Raw genomic sequence first — 20605 nt, 5'->3', positions numbered from 1 at the left:
CTAATATTTTCACAAATCCTGATAATTTTGTTTTATTTGCAACACAGTGTTTGGTCTTACTGCACAGGCCATCAACCAGTATGAGGAAAGCTTTGAACACGTACACACCGTGTAAAAACAGTTGAAGAGTAAACAAGGATATTATGAAAATGTAACCAGGCGGCCTTCATATTTGTCAAGGAGCACTGCGTTCTTGAATACACCCCCTACTACAGTAGAGCCACAAACGCCAGTATTTGCTCAGAGTGCTAAAATTAGCTAGGTTCTAATTTGAGGTTGGATATTGTTGGTGGGGCTCATGACTGATTTGTGTTCCCTTACCCTGAACCCACTGGCCTTTCCACAACCAAACCTTTTAAGACTAGTTCATCCTTTGGCGAAGTGTTTTAAAGCGCAAGTTGAAAAGAGATGCCTGCTTGACAATAACTTATTTTCAGCAAGTGACACAGTAGTACAACAAAGCATAAATTAGGTTTTAATCAGGCTTAAGTACTGCTAGTATTCCTTAATCACTTTGGTTAAGCCTGAAATGTGCTCTAGCTTTTTGGAACAATTCTCCCCAAGGAGAGAATTGGTCAGTCTTCACTCTCCTCTATGAAGGGGACAAGCAAATACTAACAGACATTGAACATGGCCCACATACACATTTCTGCATACGAAAACAAACGACTTGCCTGGTTTGGAGTAAATGGAGGGGGATGTGGTTGAATAAAGTGCTTTGCTTTATTTTAGTATTGCAAGCACTTTGGAGCATACACACAAACGTTTCTCATAGATAGCACCATGAAGATGTTCACGCACCGACACATGTAAAGAGAATGATACTCCTTTGTAAAGTGCATGGGGCGCACACATACACACACACACAGTACACATCGACACTGCACAGATTAACCACAGTTGTCAGGCCATGGACAGGGAGGTGTGCTTATGGTCTTGACACATTGTATGAAGTGCAAGCTCCCCACCCCAACATCTCCCAACACATCATTACTCCGAGTCCTCACCCATCCCAAACATGTCTCTTTTAAGATATTGAAGACGGGAGTCCACTAGTGCCAGGTGTGGTCAGGACTGATGAGCGAGGGACAAGGTCAGCAGAGAGAGACAGGTTAGGGGTCACGGTCACGTGGAACCTGGTTGCTCTCTGGTCTGTAGACTGTTGAAATGGGCCTCCCTCAGGACTCTGTTGATGTGGTGGTAGGAGTCACTACTGCTGCTACTGCCGTCACCATGGAAACCCTGCAGTGAGGCGCTGGCGGAACCTTCAGGCTGGGGGCTGAGGGAGTTCTGGGAAATGCAGTTCTGTCCCTGACCGCAAAGACTGGTGCTGGCCGAGGCTGCTCTCTCTGGACTACTGATCCCACCGCTGCTATCACTGCTGGAGGAGTGCTATGGCAGAGAGGGGACACAAACTCAGCTGTAGAACTGGCTTAAGCTTCATTTATACTCCATCGCACGATGGTGTCGCTTGCTGAATTGAAAAATATTTCAGCAAGCGACACCATCATAGCATGGAGTATGAATTGTGCTTCATGATGATTATTTGCCTGTAAGAGTCACAGAGGCAAGCTTTGAATTGTAGTGCTGGCTTCATTGACATGGCTTTGTGTGATTTCATTCATTGGCTTTGTGTGACTGTAGCAGCCAGGTAGACACTGACCAGTGGCATCATAACAACAAAGCCAGGCTACTTGCTCTGACATCTGCATGAAGGTCGCTGCGTTAAATATGACTTGCGTTGTGGGTTGGCAACACGACATAGCTTGCACAAAGGGTGGGAACAGTACCTCCGAACATAATGTGTCTTTGACCAGGATAATTGGGAGAGATTAGAACATGATTCACAGAGTCAAAGAGGAAGATAACCGACTCAGTCTTACCTCTGAATCCCAGACATCTCGTCCCAGGTCCGACACCAGAGTGTCATTAGACCCTCCCGACCTCTTGGCCTGAGGGTTCAACTGCTGCTCCTCCTCGTTGTCACCGACGCGCCGACGCTTCCTGTACAAACAGCAGCCGTGAAAGAAGATAAGAGAGAGTGAGACACGCAAATGAATATGGGAGAAAAAAAAAGATAAGACAGTAAATGGGAGGGGGGTTGAGAGCTAGATGCAAGTGTGGAGAGAGAGAACCAAAAATAGCACAGGCTTCTCCAGCAGTTACAGACAGACAGTAGAGTACATGATCAAACATGTGCTGCTGCGCACATTATCAGTTTTTGACATAACATACTGATAAGCCTGCATTAGTCATTTCATTGGTGTGTTGTTCATCATGAACAATCATTAATAATAGATCAATTCGAATGACGCATACCGTAGCTTATAAGCAGAGGCATACCAAGCTAAAATACTCATATTCTGCATCGGTGAAGCAAGGGGCAAGCCAAGGGGCAAGAACCCCTGTCCACCGACATTTACCTACATTTTCTTTTCTTGAATGTATGTAACATGTTCAGCTAATTGCTTGCGTCAAATGTCAAGGGAGAAAATTCTGCTCAGTAAACATAATAAGCCAAATAATAATGTGATATATTATAGTGTAAAATGTATTGACGAGTGGTATAGTGAGTAATCTGTGTATCCATCCATATCTTTTAAGGTGTTAGTTATTTTTTTATAAGGGGGGTACTGTGAGCCCAGATGTCAGGGAGCCCAGTATTTCTATTCGTGCCTTGCCCCTCTAGCTGATTATAACAGATCTATTCATCATGTTACCTCACTTACCTGTTGTCAGTCAGCATTTTGGGCATATCTTGATGTTTTGTAGGCTTGGCAAGAAACGTTGACAGTGACACTCCCTGTATCCCTCCCTGGGCCCGGATCGGGTTGATATATCTCCTGCCTCGCAGCTTTCGCCAAGAACCAGAAAGAAATTCTAGTAGTACAGCTGCACCACCACCAGCATGTCGCTGGGACTCCGTATAACAAGACCACACTGTAAGTGTAATCTCTTACTGGTTGTTACTGCAGCCAAACCCCAGCTTGTTCAAGCACAGCCCTGTCACAGATAGATAGCAAAAAAGCTGGTTACACTTCAGAAATGACAATTCACCAAGTCCAAGGCAGCCAGAGCAGTCTCTGCAGTACTGCTATGGACGGTATGGTACACACGGCTGTCAGCAAGATAGCTACACCTCGTTACGTAATGAAATCTCCAGGAAATCCACCTACGACAGTACAAGGCTACAAGCAGCAAGGCAACAAGCTATCACCAGCGAAGCTAACTTGTTAGCCACATTACTCACACACGTCTTCCGCTTTCGTATTCCGACTGTTGACGGCTGTTAACGGCTGACACGAGACGATACATTCAAATAAAATAAACCATTCAGCCGTAAGACTATCATTGTTACTATTCAGAGGTGTCCTCGGCGTAATCCCCGAGCCAATTATTGTGGAGGCTAGACGTCACGAAAGAACAACTTTCTTTCTTCAAAGAGTTAACGGTTCACTTCAAAGCTAAGCATACCGGCTTTGCCCTGCTCGCAGCTGATTCTTTCTGTTGTTGACATCATGACGTTCAATGACGTTGGGTGACGATCTGACCAGCACGCGGAAGCCACTGAGTTACATCGAACTGTTCTGTGTGGCAGTCGTACTAACTCGTAAGTAAAGAAGACGGCAAGGGGGTTTGTACGTTTGTTTAGTGTAGTCACTTAGGTCAGGTCACACTAGCACAAACTCAAAGGAAAAGAGGGCACTGTTTTTCCTATATCTTTTGACGCTGGGTTCTCAGATTGGCCAGAGACCGGGGAATTCCTAAAACAGCGACCCCTAGAGTAGTCACATGCTTCAGCAGTTTGCCAATATTGTTCTAATAAGGGTACTCAATCAGCGACGTACATAGGACATATGCCGGAATATTGTGTGGGCTCCTGGAGGTAAAACACAGTCTTTATTATAGTTTTGTAACAATTTCCCCGAGTACTATTACTAATTGCAAACAGACGGCAGTTCAACCTGAAAATGTATTGACTGCGCAATACAAAGATGACCACAAGGCTACATGTATACTACACGTGTCAGATCAACTAGCATTTGTATACCGGTAAATACACTTGACCGAACTGACGTATTGAGAAATTCTGCTGTTGGAATTTACTATTCCCACTCTTTGCCATTGGCTTAATTTATTTTCCAACTGGCACATAGGATTAGATTAGATTAAATGTTTTGTCACTGCGGAGAGTATACAAATACTTTGACAATGAAATGAAGAGTGGCGTCTAGCCAGAAGTGCAATACAGTAATGCACTAATGCAGCAATGAGATAATAAATACAGAAAATGTACAGTATGTACAGTAATATATACAGAATAATGAATAAATATAATAAATAAGTAATGAGTATGTTGGTAGAACCAAGTATAATGTAGATAAGATATATGAGAAGAACAGTACTCTGTACAGTGCGAGCAATGCATGATGAAGATAAATATATATATATATATAAAGATGAATATAAGATAAGAGTTATATGTTTAACTCTCATGAGCATTTCATGGGGAGTTGAGCCAGGCCATGAGACAGCTAATGTCAGGTAATCAGTTACAGATGCAACCAATGCCATGCATATATGCAGCTGTGTTTTGATCATATGACATATGATCAGTTCAACATGGCTCTTATTCTGTATTCTGTTAGGCTCATTTGGAGAGGCAGGTGTCCAAACTGATCTGTATTTGGAGTGGCTCAGAGAATACTGCCAGGCTTTCTTCTATGGACTAGCAGTGAAGCTGTTGCCCCCGGTTACTGTGACTGAGACAGGATGTTCTTTCAGGGTGAACAGCAACTCACACAACCTTCAGATCCTTACAGGTAAGCACTTTGTCACCCTTTTAACACGTGGCTAGCCTGTTTTCTTCACGTTCTGTTATTGTGCACATTAACAGTGTAGAAAGTGGAAGCAATGAAAAAGATTGCAATTGCAAACTATAAAGCTAGCTTCCAAACAGGCTGGCTGGACGGTTTAAAAGGGTACACCGCACACCCATAGCTGCAGACCTATGCTCATATCTCCAATATTTTGCACAGAGACCAAAAACACCAAAGTTTCGGACAGACTAGGATCCCTTCTTCATGGTAAAGGGATCTGGTGTGAGTGACATTAAATAAACAGATGAGACCCATTGCAGATCAGCCAGGTGTAACCACTCAATCAATCCAAATAAAGACGAGTACTGTCGACCAGTACTGTCGACGGATGTACATCAATTCAAGTTCTTAATGTCACACAAAGTTATAACAGATCCAATTCATACTGTATGTCTATCTATACAATCAAATAGCTACAAAAGAAAAGAACCACAAAAAATAAAACATGAATTATCCAACTCCAACATTGTGAGAAGACATTTACAGAATCCATGAAGCCTTTCAAAGGAAACGGGATGATTAGCCTCTACAAAGTGAGCAGCAACTGGATACGTGATGTTTTTACACCTTATGGTGCTACGGTCCTCCACAAAACGGACTTTGAGTTCCCGTTTAGTCATGTCCACTTACCACATGGGAAGGTCACACAAATAAATAACACCAGCTGAGCGGTGGTACATGTAATTACAAATAGTTTTTTCTTTGTTTGAAATCATGGCATTTGTGGGTTAAATTGCACTGAGCACATACAGCTATAATTACTTTTGGGGATCAGTGTCATCACCTATCCAGCAACCTGCAATGGGTCTCATCTGTGTATTTAATGTCGCTCACACCAGATCCCTTTACCTTGAAGAAGGCAGCATAGTCTGTCCCAAACGTTGGTGTTGGTCCACAAACTCCACAATAAAATATTGGCATCGTCTATACTACTTGATATTTTAGCTTGCAAACAAGACCATGATTTTACCATCTTCTCAATTCCAGGTGATCTCCTGAACTTTTTGGAGAACAGGAAGCCAAAAGATGCTTTCTGTATTGTCGGAATTAAAATGATTGACCTCTATCCCAAAGACTCCTGGAACTTTGTCTTTGGACAGGCTTCACTCAGTCATGGTGAGCAACCTAAACTACAACTATGTTTGTTCTGAGACCTGGAACAAAGACTGTTGACCACAGCAGTTAGGATTACTGCAACGCACCCTCCTGAGACGCTTCTTAATATATTCAAAGCCTGCTCTCTAATTAATCTCCTGCTATGGGATTAGCACAATGTTGCCACAGCAAGACATAAACACAACGTGGACTCAAGTGTTTTTTTGCCTCTGGTAACAGGCCACAGTCATGCTGCTAGAGTGCAAGTGTATACCCTTTTAATTCTAGCTTAATCTGAACTAAATATGGCCCCAGCAGGGCTCAAAAGTGTCAGTTTCCCCCATTAAAATAAAACCAAAATATTGATTTGCCTTTTTCTAATCTTCCCTTCAGAGAAAGGCATTCAATGTATTCTCAAAAGAACTTCCACATGGTGCTTGAGTCTTGCTTGTCCAATGGTAGTCTTATCTTATTGTCTTGGGTGACGACTCAGACTGACAACTTTAGTTGGGTTTGGCACTTTGGCTCTTATTTGAAAAACGAATGAAAATATGACCAAACATTTACTGTGAAAATTGGTGAAGGATCAGCATTAAGGTTCAAGGTTTCTTTATTTTGTCTCCCAAGGGAGAAATTTGTCTTGGACCCCAAGGACCCGCCCTGCAGCATACAGATACAGATACAAGACAATACAACAAAGGCACACAGTGACATGTACAACATTAAAAATCCACACACCAACATACCTAGTGCAAAGGTATATTGTGATTGACAGAGGGACAAAGGAATGCTTGTACCTATTATATTTGCACGCATGGACCTCGTACCTCCTACCTGATGGCATTAGCCGATACTCAGGGTATAGTACATGGGAGGGGTCAGACACAATTTCCTTAACCTGTCCAATGGTGGCCTGCATTATATTCAGTTTTTTTTCATATAGACCAGGGTAGGGACAGGACCAGAACTGGTGACCTTGTCACTGTATGACACCAGATGGCGCTAAACTCAAATGAATGGAGAGTTTTTAACTTTATGTTAATAGAAACCCTGTGTTCTGTCTGTTGTGTTCACTTCAGGGATGGGTGTTTTCAGCTTTGCCAGGTATGATGACAACTTCTACAGAAGTTATGCTGGAAGATTGAAAAAAACAACTCAAGCCAAAGCAGGGGGACTACTCTGTGTTTGAAGACTATTATACACCCCCCATCAGCACTACTCTGCTCCTACGATCCTGTAAGGTTTGTTGTACATTTTTGGTGAACTAAGAATTGACGTTTTGCACAGCATCTTATCTCACTCCTAATTACCCTAGTTCACATTGACCACTGTGTTAATTATACAGTAATGTGTGCTTATTCCACAAGGCTTCTAATCAATGCCATCTGTGTAAATCATGTATAAGAATACACTAGTAGTTGTAATCATATTGTCTATCCAGACAATGGCCCATGAGATTGGCCATATGTTTGGAATATGTCATTGCCAGTGGATGAACTGTGTCATGCAAGGGTCTAACCACCTGGATGAGTCGGACCGTCGTCCTCTGAACCTCGTTTACTTAATAGTAAATCACATAATGTGAGCACCATTGAACCTATCAACCATTTTCTTGCTGTGTGAAATACTGTCCCCCACCCAACTGCACAGTAACTAAGTACTAGCATGGTAACTCAATTACAATGCAGATTTAGGCCATCCCTGAGCCATGTGAATAGAGAGTTTTGACTACGCCAGTCCAAAATGCATTGATTATCACATGATTCATGTAGAACTCAGAATTATACACTTTCAATTGATTCAGATCTGATGATAATATACAATCATATTCTTTAAATGTCTTAGCTCCTAGTGTTGTTGTTTGGGTATTTGCCACTTTTCACTACTAGCACATACAGTAACGTGAAATTCACCTTCTGCATTTACCTTTTGCTGCTAACTTCCCAGAACTACTGTATTTAGAGGCTGTATCACATCAGATTGCTCAGAATCATAAGATGATTGTTGAGTCAGACACCAACCCATTTTGGGCGGGAACCCCTTTTGGTGTTTTAAACATTATGTTATAATTTAGCTATTGAAAAATAGCAGATCTACAAGCTCATAGTGTGCCACTCTGGCGCGCTACGAGCTTGTAGCTCTGCTATTTTAGAAAATTCGTGAAAATATATATTTCAGAAACCTGGAGGATTTAGAAGATCTTTTTGAAATTTTGAGGTCAGGCCTTTTGGTGTTTTACCCCCTCAGGCCGGGAACCCATTTTGGGGTTCTGGTCAGTATGTACAGTATTCAAAAATGTTAAATAATGATGCTGCTATATAAATATTTGAAGTTTTTCAGAAAACATAGGTCAGGATATAGAGGCGTTTTTAGAATCGGCCTCAGGCCTAAATGGGTTAATAAGAACACAGTTCAGGGAAAGGCAGTAAAACACCTAGACTACATGGATGTACTTAGTTAGAATAGGCACTAGGCATCATCATCAGCCAGAGCCATCCATCCTTGCCATTTCTCTCTAGGATTGGTAAATGTGCTCAAAGTGTACTTTACATTGTCAGCAACTTTGAGGACTTCTTGATGCTGTTCTCTTGTTCAGCTCTCCCTTAATGTCCCTTCATTATTAAAGCCATTGGGAAGACCTGGTCAAACAAAGTTCAAAAGGTAACCTTAGGTTAAACAATATCATTGTTCTACCCATCAGGTCTTGCTGTGGTGGATGGAGGACGAACAGAGTGGAGCGGTCAGCCCAGCCCAGTCCACTGTACCTCAGAGTGCAACCCACTACACTAAGCCCACCCAGGACTTTGAAACCTCCAGACTGTGGATATAATGGAGGACAATAGAAAAGTTAAGAGTAATATAATTAACTACATAATCCATATTATACATAGGCCCACTCCATTTTTCTCTCTACACCAAATATCTTTGCTGAAAAGGGCCAATCTACAACCTCACGTGTCCTTCGCGACACATTATGAGCATATAGAATAGAAGATGTACTATTTTCAGAATGTTTGCCCCAGAATAGCGACACTATGGTATGGTTCATGTGGTTAATTATGAAAAGCAAAAGTGGTTCTTCTTGGCTCTTGTCCTCAAATAATTTCCTGACTCATTGCTTACATGATGATGTCAAGATTTACTAAGGACTAGGCCTCAGGCACTATTTACTACTGTTTGCTAGTAATTCTGGTCATATATATAGGAATTGAAGACTAATCTACAGTTGCACACCACATGGTGGTACTTGTTCTGGTCAAGGTCACATCTATATCTACAGTGGGTAAAATGTAAAAAAAAATATGGCCTAAACTGAAACAAGCAAACCCACTCTGGAATCAAACCTGAATTGAACAAACATTGCAGCAATGAAACACAATTATAACACTATTATAACTGGTGTGATATGATGAAGAGTTGTAGCTAAACGGCTATTTCGCGAGACTCAATTTACATTTTTATTATTGTGAATCAATACATTACATATATTACAAAAATATCCCAGTGTGATTTTCATTCATTTGACATCTGGACGGTTTGAAAAGAATACAAATAAATATCATCACATTGTCCACAGTGCTTCAAGTTGCTATGATAATGTTTCCCAGTATATTTTGTGTTAGAGAATCAACACAAATATTTCTGCAGCAATGTGAATTACATGGTTCTACTGAGGCTGGTTGTCACAGTACGGATCAGCTGCAGATTATGAGGTAATCTATTTTCAGTGTTGCTGACACTTAAAAGTGTCAAAAGGTTAACTTAGTCACACAACCTTTTTGACAAATTACATATTTTCAACAGACTGGTGTGTATCTTTCGGTCACAAATTGGTTGTATGAATTAGCCCTAATTAAGCATGCTCTTTTACACATTGCATGACTTTGGTTTAATTTTAAATGGTTTAGTGTATGTGGCACAGCAATATCTGTATAACTGTATTATGTATACCACCTAATCACTTTCAGCTACTGCTGAACGCTTCACTATCAAGGTTATGTGCCCTGCAAATACAGAATGGCGGCCTACTGTCAGGACTTATTTGTGGGGATTAGAATGAGTGAAAGGGAAGGTGTATAAGACAGTAGTGGGACCAGGTATGCTGTATGGCTTGGAAACCGTGGCACTAACAAAAGATTGTAGGCGGAGGTGGCAAAACTGAAGATGCTACGATTCTCATTAGGAGTGACATGACAAGGAGGGACAGGATCGGGAATGACAAAATTAGAGGGACAGCCCAGGTTGGAAGGTTTGGGGATAAGGCAAGAGAGGCAAGGTTGAGATGTTTGGACATGTGTGGTGGAAGAGGGATGAGGGGTATATTGGGAAGATGCTTAAGATGGAGCTGCCAGAGGGAAACAGTAAGGCCTAAGAGGATGTTTATCGATGCAGGGACAGAGAACAGAAACGGATCCGCTGTGGTGTCCACTGATTGAAATTAGCTGAAGGAAGAAGCCCACTACATATAGAAGGCTGTTACTGTTACAAATAATCTCTAGGTCCATGTTGTGATAGAAAGGCTCCCAAAATCCATCTTAAAACTCTGCCACAATGGTCTCTCACTGTCTATATGTTTATATGGTCTTGGTCCATATGATATGGTCCATATTCATATGGTCTGTGCACCACCTTACAGCAGTAGTCTTCACATAGACCTCTGTCTTTTGGCTTGACATCCTTGTCATACAACAAGCTACACTTTTTGCTTCAAGCTGAGCTAATAACTGGGTGATTATTTCCTGTCTCCAGCTTCTGGTTCTGGTCCAATTCAACATCCACCTCCAGGTGATCCTGTGGGCTGTCTCTTTCTTGGTCCTGTGTCTGCTGCTCTCTGCCCTGTTCCACTGAGTCCTCTTTTGCTGCGGAGCGTTTCTGGGCTCTCCTCATGCAGGGCAGACCTCTCTTAGCAGGCCGTACAAAAGCCAGGAATATGGCACCCACACCCATGCCCGCTGCACAAGAGTAGAATGCTGAGCCATAGTTCTGTGTTTCATCCACCAGGAAACCTTGAGACAGAAAAGTACAGTATATTTATAGTGTTAACATCAGAATACAACTATACTATTGGAATCTATCAAGTAGTTATCGGTAAGTAAACCTGATAAAACATCACTCTTACCTCCCAGAGGTGGCCCAGCCAGGCCAGCAAAGCTCTGTATGAACACGTAAACCCCAGCAGCTGAAGACATCCTCTCTATTCCCACAACGTCATCCTCTGCCAGCATGGGGATGTGAGTAGGCGATATCGTCCCCATAAAGAACCCGAAGAAGGCACAGCACACGGCTAGGCCCCAGAACTCTGTGACGAAAGTGAAGGCCACTAGGACTAGAGTCATTAGAATGATACAACACAGAAGCACTAAGAGCTTCCTCTGTCTAAACTGATTCCTGCTCAGGACCCAGCCAACTGAGAGGCGTCCAAATACTTCAGCCACCGCCATGGTGGAGAGCATGTAGGCGGCGCGGTCACGCTCCACGCCGCGTTTCACGGCCAGCTCAATGATATACAGCGGCGGAGCGAAGAAGCCGAGTGTGGCAAACAGTCCAAAGAGTGAATACAAGATGAAGCTGCACTCCCTGAGAACGGAAAAGTCTAAAAGTTTAGGAGTCTGTCGAGACACCTCATCCCGCCCTCCCTCCCCTTGGTCTCTGCTTCCCTGCTCCTTCTCCACTTTTGTCTCGCTCCCTTCCTTATCGCCCACTGTCTGAATTTGTAGAGCCTCTAGCCTGACATTTTCAGGCGGTGAGGTCTTCTCTTGACTGTCTGCATCCCTCAACAACTGGACACCAGAGTCTCCAGAGCTCAGAGAATCACCTCCATTGTCCTGACTGGAGGCGATTTTTGGTTTACAGGTGCCATTCGACTCATCTGGTCTACTGAGGGTTTTCTGTTCTTCTTTGGGGGATAGATGCTCTGTTTCGGTCTCCTGGATTGCTCTGGGCTTTATGATGATCGGCCGAAGCAGGACTCCACAGAAGATAATGGAGCCTTGCAAAACGCCAACCACCACCATGGTGAATCGCCAGCCTTTGCGGTCTCTCAAGGCAGAGAAAGCTGAGGGGAGAAAAAATTATGAGTGTTCACTGAAGAAAACTGACATGGGAACTTGTCTTGACTTGTTTCAAAACATTTGTGACCTGTAATCCCTGACCCCTAGCCCCCAAAACCTACACGCTGAGAAAAAAAAGGTTCCCTACATGCTTTTTGTTGACAAACCAAAGCATGACTGGCAGCTGACGCCTGCAAACACTCACCGGGGGCGAGGGCAAACATGGCAAAGGACTCTCCCGTGGAGGCCAAAGATGTGACCAGGGCCCGTTTACGGTTAAAGTACTGAGACAGGATTGTGACAGTGGGCAGGAATGTAAAACAGTAGCCCAGACCTACAGAGAGAATATTAACAGATGTAATGGAATTAATCAACCGGACAAATTCACTGAGAACACACATTCTTACAAAAGCATTGTTATATTATACAATATACAGAGAGAGTACAGAGAGAGAATAATTTATAATAATAATTTTCTCCTCATTAAGTGTCACACCGACAACGTGCTCAGTTCAGAGTAAGATGGTCAATGATTTAACAATCCAATACCTGCAATTACGCCCGTAGTGATGTACATTACATCGATGGAGCTGGCAAAAGCAGTACTGATGGTTCCCACAGCGATTAACACTCCTCCAGTCATGACAACGGGTTGGAATCCAAAGCGAGTGGTCATCAAAGAGGAGAGTGGAGCTGAGAGCAGGTGGTGAACAACAGCTTGTGTTACATCATGTAAATCTATGATCTTCATAGATTTTTGTGTCTAATTTCTAAATAGCTGAATAAATTGCATTGCTGCTTCTATTGTACATACAGCATTTTTAACACACCTTTCAATGTCCCACCCATACTCTTATTTTGTTGGGAATTATATCATAAAGGCTGTAACAGACAACCGTGTGGTTAACCGTGCGCAAAACTAACAAAACAATGTCTGACAACACTCATTTGTTTTGCTTTTCAACATGATTAACACAGTATATTGAAACAACATATGTTACCACTTGCAAGTTGCAACGCATGTTGAACTAGCATATGTTCAGTCTCAGTCATTAGTCTCTCCCTCTTGCCAAATACATTTTGAATAGATTTTTAATGAAAAAATAGGAAGAAAATAAAAATAAAGCAAGTCTCCCCCTCTAACAACATAACCCTCTCTGAGCCTAAACTCATCTGCACTCACCTGTGAAGGTCATGACGAAGACGGAGATGGAGAAGATCCAGGACACTCGGCTGTTGCTCTCATTGAATTCCAGCATGAGGTCCTGCAGGAAGATGCCGAAGCTCTTGATGGTGCCATAGGTGAATGTCTCCACCACGAAAAAGGATATGGCCACGAGATACCCCCATCCTCCATCTGGGACCTCTGTGTACACGTTGGGGCCCAGGAGTCTCTTTCCTCTGAATTCACACAGCACCATGGCCGAGGCTGAAGGAGGAGAGAGGGAGATCGATTGGTTTCTACCCTTACGGCAGTTTTTTCTTCAGAACTACAGGCAACAGGTGCGTAAGAGAAGGCTGAACAATGTAAAAGAAAAAAACTTGCACAGAAAATAGTGAAAAATAATAGGAAGAATTATGTAAGTAAGTTCTCTCTCTTGCTCTTGACTGAAAAGTAGTTTTTTTTTTTTCTTTTTTTTTTTTTCATTTGAAGAGTGAGATTATTTTCTTTTCATTTGAAGAGCGTGAGATTATTTTCTTTTCATTACAATTGAAAAAAAAACTTCCATCTGTTTTTCCTTTTTTACGACGGGTTCCCAGATTGATCGAGCAGTAGACATTCTAGTTATCGAGGAGTATTACAGCTAGTCTTGGAAGTTAACTTATGCCCCTGAAACGTCCCTAAAAGGATCTTCTCCATCTGCCTCTTCAGACTCACCCCAACCACTGCACATCCGCACATCGCTTCTTATCACCCTTTGTTTTTTGATAGATGCTATGCTATTATGTTGGTCACTTGTTCTCATGGTTCTTTTAAGTTGTGTTCGCGAAATACTTCGCTTATGGGAGGTTTCGATCTGAGAAAGCGAGGTGCAGATATTCATTTATGAACTCACACAGGCATTTTATATGCACTGTGGGTTTAAGGCTCGTGACGCAGGCACCCAGCGCCTTAGGCGTATATAAGGCCTAGCTGCTGCGTCACAGGCCACTCGTTTTCCTTCTGCCACAGAGGTTGCATGATAACGCTAGCCAGTTATACTTTGGGCGATTCAACACTTCATAAACCGGGCGAGAGACAGGACTCAAGCTCCGTGAGGTTCCCTAGTAGTGTACTGGTTAGATTCATATCTATTTTTTAAAAGCAGAGAGAACTCTAAAGCTTTTCCTCGACGTTTAAATTAGTTTAAAACTCAGGAAACTGCTAATTTTACTACAAGCTAATTCGCGCGAGCGAAGCTACCTAGCATAGCTACTCTCACGGGCCTAACACCCGTCCCAGCTAGCTTAAACACACAGCTTTTTTCTCGACGTTAAACTGGTTTTTAATTCAGGAAAACTAGCTAATTCCAACAAGCTATCTTCCCGTTGGGAAGCTAGTTAGCCTTAGCTGCGCGGAATCACGGGCCTATTACCCGCGGCTCCGCTAGCTTATAGCTAACTTGAGAACAAAGGAACGGGTGAACCCGCTCTTTTTAAGATAGCCGTTCACTAACTGTGACGATAGCGAACAGAGGAACGGGTGAACCCTCTCTTTTAAGCTAGCCGTTCACTAAACTGTGACGATAGCGAAAAAGAAAACAAATGTCTAAGTTTGCTTCTACGAGAAGTTCGAGGGCGACAGACCCGACCCAGACCTGCCTCCTCAAAGGGAGAAGCAGGTCTGCGAAGGGCCTCCGCGCTCCATGCCTAGACAGCGGGTCGACTGGCCACCGTTAGCACGTAGCACACCAGTGCCGCGTGCTAGCGCGGCTAACAAAGACAACACTGCATCCTCCCGGGTCCCGATAGCCAGGGCCGAAACCCATGACTACGGGGCCTGGGGAGCGAAGCAGAAAATGACGACCCAGCCAAAGCAGCCAACTGAGCGGGGGAAGTTACACGCTATACGGCATATTACCGTAGAAGAGTTTCCCCCCGCTCCATTGACTAGACCGCGCCAGCTGCTAGTCAAAGCTGCAGTGGAGCCTCCCCCGAAGCGCGCAGCACACACTGTCGTGCCTAGGAGGATGGCTGACCGCAGAAAATATTTTTCTATTGTCCCGGGCTCGCGCATGCTCGCATTGTTCGACCAGGGAAGCCCTGCGACAACATGGAGACCGTGCCCCGCATCACTGTGTCATCACAGCACCAGCCCGACGGCCGCGCTACGCGAGCCCCAGGCTTTGCGGCCTTCCCTCTTCCCACTACTACATCCAGCAGAGAGTATAGTGGTCTCGAACCACAAACCAAACGTTTCAGTGGGAATGTACACGCAGTTCTGCCCCTGTGCAAACCCCTCAAACATGGTGAATGTGCATGATTATGTCACAAATGTGTATGTTTTTTAATTCAATAAAAAAGTAACACAAACATCTCACTCAACGCCGTTCCCCAGACCCACTGCTTCCCTCAACATTACAAGGTATGTACATTGTGAAGCTAGGTTTGTTTAGCTGTTTAGCTAACATTTAAAAGAGGTCGGGTTTAACAACCTCGTTGGATGGTCGCTGCCATCCTAGCATGCTTAGCATTACTAGTCAGGCTGCTTTCAGGGTGGACGACGGACACAGAGGACGCCCCGGGACCGCTGGCCGCTGCTCTCCTCCGCCCTACAAACGTTTCAGAGGGAATGTACATGCAGCTGCTGCCACTGTACAGAACCCCTCAAATGCTGTTAAAAATGTGCATAATTATGTCACAATGTGTATGTTTTTTACTTCAAAGAGTAACACAAAAACGAAAAACACAAGAACAACTTGAAACCTGACACAAGGGCATAAGCCCATACGTGGGGATTATAACCCGCCTCTGGGACAGTTTTAAAACTGTCCCAGGCCCGGGAGGTCACGCCCAATTATTTTTTCAATTAATTGAGAAATTAACGGCCTGTCTACTGATGCCATGCCTCTACACGCCTAGGCCACTAGAGTGCACCAGAGCCTCACAGACAGAACCTTCCCCTAGAACGGGGGCTTCTCCTCTCACGGCCCATACGTGGGAAATATACGAGAGCAGGGGTCAGGACGTACCCCTGAATCTCTCCTCCCTTCAGGGGTCCGAGTTAGAGGGTAGTGGTCACGGACCTCACCCTCAAAACCGCAGACTCTAAAGACATTTCAAAGCCGAAAATTGTGCATGCTACTAGCCTCTGTACCATTTTCTGCATTTGTTGTTAATGTGTATTCTCTGTATTTTTTTTATAAAATAAAAATATACATGAAACAAAAACACGAATACGACCTGTAGGCCATAGGCCCATACGTGGGGAATAACCACGCTCTGTGACAGTATTATACTGTCACAGGCCGGGTAAACTACGCCCAATTATTTTCTCACCTCAATGAAAGAATAACAGCGTTTAATGGTAATGCCTCTACGCGCCTAGGCCACTAGAGTGCACCAGAACCTCACAGACAGAACCTTCCCAGGAGGACGGAAGGCTCCCTATCACCCGTTAAAACAGGTGTGCAAGACCCCATTTGCCACACACACCGCGGGTGCGGGACAATACAGAGGGGACGTGCACGCAGAAATGCCTCAGCACAGGCCCCTCAAAAGAGCACGATCATGTGCTTCACATTCAGCATGTGTTAATGAGATAATCGCCACAGACAGTACTGTTTAAAGCAGCTCTCATTCTCTCATCTAAAAGAAGAGAAACATTTGTCCCCATGCGCTCAAATCGCTAGAGGGCACCAAAGCCTCACGGACAGAATCCCCTGAAACAGAAGGGGCTCCCTGTTAGGTCATCAAGCTCAGTGCTGGATACTGGGAACTCCCCATGATCATGCGCACTATAGCAGAGGGCTAAAGGTTAAAATAAAACCGCACACTCTCGAAGGAATCATCTTCTCGAGAGCAGACGGAGAGGATAGGGGCACATTCTAAAGGAGGAAATCGATTCCGTCCAGCAGAAAGACGCCATCTCAGAGGTCCCTGTCAACCAGTCTCTTAACGGGTTCCCCGCTATTTTCTGGTGAAAAGACAGGGGGCGGGCTTCGCCCATTCAAACCTCAGAGCCCCGACTCGATTTTGATGACTTTGGCTTCAAAATGCTGACACCGCCAGTCCTACTAAGCTTACTCCGCGAAGGGGACTGGCGCACGTTAAATGGACCTACAAGAACACATACATTCAAGGTCCAAACTACCCCCCCGCACAGGAAAAAATTCTGCGCTTCGGGTTCAAAGGGAGAGTACGAATACAACGTCCTCCCGTTCGGACTGTCCCTGAGTCCGAGAGTCTCTGTGAAGGTTACAGCCACGGCTATAAGCTCCACTATGACAACAGGACATTCGTCTAGCAGCGTGCATAGACGACTGGCTCCTGTCAACAGACTCGCCACAGGAGGCGCTGTTGCACACTCAACGAGTGCTCAACCACCTCCACTCTCTAGGGTTCCGAGTGAACCAGGAGAAGAGCGTGTTAACGCCGACACAGTCTATAGACTTCATCGGTATAACGCTGGACTCGATTTCTTTCACGGCTCGTCCAAGCCAAGAAAGAATAGAGGCGATAATACAGTCCACGGCATCATTCAAAAGGGATCGCTCGATTCCTTTTCATGCATGCCTGCGGATGGCGGGGCTTATGGCCTCGGTGGTTTACATAATACGCCTAGCCAGGCTAAAATATGAGACCTTTTCAACAGTGGATGAATGCGTTACGCATACCCATGCACCGTCGCCGCCAGAGGGTAACAGTGACGTCACAATGCGTGCTAGCACTGAAATGGTGGGCGGACAGACGAGCCCTCTCAGAAGGCGTCCCTATGGGCAGACCTCTGACCAGGAAAGTCGTCACCACAGACGCCAGCATGTCTGGCTGGGGAGCCACATTGGAGGGCACTACAGCCAGAGGACTGTGGACAGGACAACTACTGTGCTTTATAAATAAAGTTGAGTTGAGTCCTGCCACATCAATTATCTGGAGTTGATGGCGGTGTTCCTCGCACTGAGGTGCTTCGAACCGCGCATCCAAGGTTGCCACGTCCTGGTCAGGACAGACAACACGACAACGATGTGCTACATCAACAAGCAAGGGGGACTCAGGTCCCCCCGCTTGCACCAACTGGCTCAGAAACTCACGTTGCGGTGCAACGCTCGTCTCTTGTCCATTACAGCGTGCCACGTCCCGGGTGTTCTAAACACAGGAGCGGACCTGCTGTCCAGGGGAGACCTCCGATACGCAGACTGGTCACTACACCCCGAGGTAGCAAACCAGATCTGGGGCAGGTTCGGAGCGCCCGAGGTAGACTTGTTCGCCTCAGAGCAGGACACGGAATGTCCTCTCTTCTTCGCCATAAGAGGACCATCGACATTGGGACTAGACGCTCTAGCTCACCAATGGCCCAGGTCCCTTCTCTACGCCTTCCCTTCACTGAGTCTCATTCTCCATACTCTGAACAGAGTGAGGACTCAGGGTCTGACGCTACTTCTAGTAGCACCAGCCTGGGGCGTGTGGAGGACGGAGATAGCTCCCCTCCTCTACAGCCGACCATGGAAGCTCCCTCTACGAGCGGATCTCCTCACGCAGGCGAAAGGAGAGATCTTCCACCCTTGCCCCAGGGACCTAGACCTATGGGTCTGGCCCGTGAGAGGGTGATGCTGACAGAAACCGGCCTCCCTCCGAATGTTATGGCAACAATTCAGAGAGCCAGAGCCCAGTCAACAGCAATACGCTGCGAAACAGCCTGGAGCGTGTTCGGGCGGTGGTGCTTCGAACGACCTAACCAGGTTATCCCCTTCCAAGCTTCAATAGTCGGCATCCTGACATTCTTGCAGGAGTTCCTGGATAGAGGTCTAGGCCTCTCTTCAGTGAAAACCCACCTGGCAGCCATCTCGGCTTGCCACGTGGGCATTGACAACCAGACGGTATGGAAACATCTGCTGGTAAAACAGTTTGTGAAGGGCGTACGCAGGGACTGTAAGGCCAACAGGCCCCTGGCCCCCTCCTGGGATCTGTCACTAGTACTCAGGGCTCTAACCAATGAGCCCTTCGAGCCACTGCAGACGGCTGACTTAAAGTTTCTTACTCTTAAGACAGCCCTCCTAGTCGCTCTGACGACCGCTAAGAGGGTCAGCGATCTACATGCACTTTCGACCACTCCAGAGTGCATGAGATTTGACGACAGGTCAACCAAGGTCACCATCAAAGCAAACCCAGCCTTCTTACCAAAGAATGCTTTCTCGGTCTGCGTACCGGTGGACCTACAGGCTTTCCACCCTCCCCCCCTTCGCCACGGAAGAGGACAGGAGGCTGAACCGCCTTTGTCCAGTAAGAGCGCTCCGCGCCTACATGGACAGGACAGGCCCCTACAGGATAGGCCATCAATTGTTCGTATCCTGGGGTGAAAGAACCAGGGGAAAATCTGTCACCAAGGTCACTATCTCCAACTGGATAGTGCAGGCCATTCATCTGGCCTATACCACTCAAGGAATAGAGCCTCCGCTTACGCTAAGGGCTCATTCCACGAGAGGCATGGCAGCATCCTGGGCGCTCCACAGGGGCATCTCGATCCAGGACGTCTGCACAGCAGCGAGCTGGTCCTCCTCCTCGACCTTCGCCACATACTATAACCTAGATGTGGCGGTGCCTTCTATAGCGCACGCGGTCTTGGGAGCAGCCGCACCATAGGTGGACTATAATAAAGTCCACCTTACAGAGCCCCGAAGGGACAAAGTCCCCTCCTCCCTCTATAAACCCAGGCTACCTGGGGTAGTCTCCGCCCTACCCCAATTAGCCACTAAGTGGGACCGGGCCACAAACCTGAGGTTTGTCCCCAGCCCTTAAATTATCCCAAAGTCCTAGGACTCACTGGCTAGTTCTGGATACGGGAGTTCATAAGGTCCCATAAGCGAAGTATTTCGCGAACACAACTTAAAAGAACATGAAGGTTACTTTAGTAACCATGGTTCTTTAAGTAAGTGAGCGAAATACTTCGCTGAACACCCTTCTGTCATGCTCTGTGGCAGAAGGAAATTGTTCGAGTGGCCTGTGACGCAGCAGCTAGGCCTTATATACGCCTAAGGCGCTGGGTGCCTGCGTCACGAGCCTTAAACCCACAGTGCATATAAAATGCCTGTGTGAGTTCATAAATGAATATCTGCACCTCGCTTTCTCAGATCGAAACCTCCCATAAGCGAAGTATTTCGCTCACTTACTTAAAGAACCATGGTTACTAAAGTAACCTTCATGTTTTTGTAACTTTGATTTGTTTTTCTTTTCCACATGTTAAGAGTAAAGACACATGTTATTTAGAATATAATTTAGATGGCATGTTGCAAATTCATTAGTTCTGCCTGTCAGTGCTGTCACCTAGTTGTACTACTGTAGTACTGTCAGTTTGTGGTCAGTACTATGGTCTATATATATATATACTGTATACAGTATAATACACACACACACACACACACACACACACACAAACGTGGTTAT

At 45.2% G+C, this 20605-nt stretch overlaps 4 protein-coding genes across 7 annotated transcripts in view; 2 read left to right on the top strand and 2 right to left on the bottom strand.

Moving 5' to 3' along the window:
- Positions 1-16: 16 nt before the first annotated feature.
- LOC308333387 (protein VCF1) lies at positions 17-3584 on the bottom strand. 3 transcript variants are annotated; one of them, XR_013965799.1, is made up of 5 exons: positions 3251-3584; positions 2730-3003; positions 1884-2004; positions 620-1392; positions 17-585 (listed from the first exon to the last, which is right to left on the bottom strand). XR_013965799.1 is itself a non-coding variant. In XM_080789770.1 (4 exons), exons 2-4 carry the CDS (start codon positions 2753-2755, stop codon positions 1126-1128), a joined length of 414 nt encoding a protein of 137 aa, XP_080645896.1. In that variant the 5' UTR covers positions 2756-3003; positions 3251-3584; the 3' UTR covers positions 17-1125. The 3 variants fall into 3 exon arrangements, 2 of the variants coding, with proteins under 2 accessions (XP_080645896.1, XP_080645897.1); XM_080789770.1 differs by having other exon boundaries at positions 17-1392; XM_080789771.1 differs by having other exon boundaries at positions 17-1392; positions 3255-3584.
- On the top strand, positions 3529-8805 carry amz2 (archaelysin family metallopeptidase 2; the record flags this gene model as incomplete). The annotated part of the gene is given in 7 exon segments (XM_080790032.1): positions 3529-3610; positions 4650-4823; positions 5868-5996; positions 7055-7137; positions 7139-7216; positions 7417-7530; positions 8677-8805. Coding segments are annotated over 7 exon segments (789 nt in total).
- A 653-nt stretch (positions 8806-9458) lies between these two features.
- Positions 9459-20605, bottom strand: part of LOC308333285 (monocarboxylate transporter 7-like) — a 12200-nt gene continuing 1053 nt past the window's right edge. The window contains exons 2-6 of one of the 2 annotated variants that reach the window (XM_080789579.1): positions 13209-13454; positions 12575-12718; positions 12231-12359; positions 11095-12030; positions 9459-10981 (exon numbers count right to left, since the gene is read on the bottom strand). In XM_080789579.1, coding sequence (XP_080645705.1) covers positions 10683-10981; positions 11095-12030; positions 12231-12359; positions 12575-12718; positions 13209-13446 — 1746 coding nt within the window. In that variant the 5' untranslated portion in view covers positions 13447-13454 and the 3' untranslated portion in view covers positions 9459-10682. Of the gene's footprint in view, positions 10982-11094; positions 12031-12230; positions 12360-12574; positions 12719-13208; positions 13504-20605 lie in introns of those variants that run through there. The other variant, XM_080789580.1, reaches the window with a different exon arrangement.
- Positions 13433-20605, top strand: part of arsg (arylsulfatase G) — a 26990-nt gene continuing 19817 nt past the window's right edge. The window contains exon 1 of the mRNA XM_080789584.1: positions 13433-13528. The gene's annotated coding sequence lies outside the window, so the exon portion shown is untranslated. The remainder of the gene's footprint in view (positions 13529-20605) is intronic.

The sequence above is a fragment of the Protomyctophum bolini genome (assembly GCF_963924005.1).
Source record: "Protomyctophum bolini genome assembly, chromosome: 18".
Classification (NCBI taxonomy): domain Eukaryota; kingdom Metazoa; phylum Chordata; class Actinopteri; order Myctophiformes; family Myctophidae; genus Protomyctophum; species Protomyctophum bolini.
This window is presented reverse-complemented; position numbering and strand designations above follow the sequence as displayed.

Bases quoted from the DNA above. Each gene is read 5' to 3' on its own strand.
- LOC308333387 (XM_080789770.1), bottom strand. From the start codon at position 2,755: ATGCCCAAAATGCTGACTGACAACAG. The intron at 2,005-2,729 runs GTAAGTGAGGTA...CTGTTTGTACAG, and splicing joins AAAATGCTGACTGACAACAG to GAAGCGTCGGCGCGTCGGTG. The intron at 1,393-1,883 runs GTAAGACTGAGT...TCTCTGCCATAG, and splicing joins GAGATGTCTGGGATTCAGAG to CACTCCTCCAGCAGTGATAG.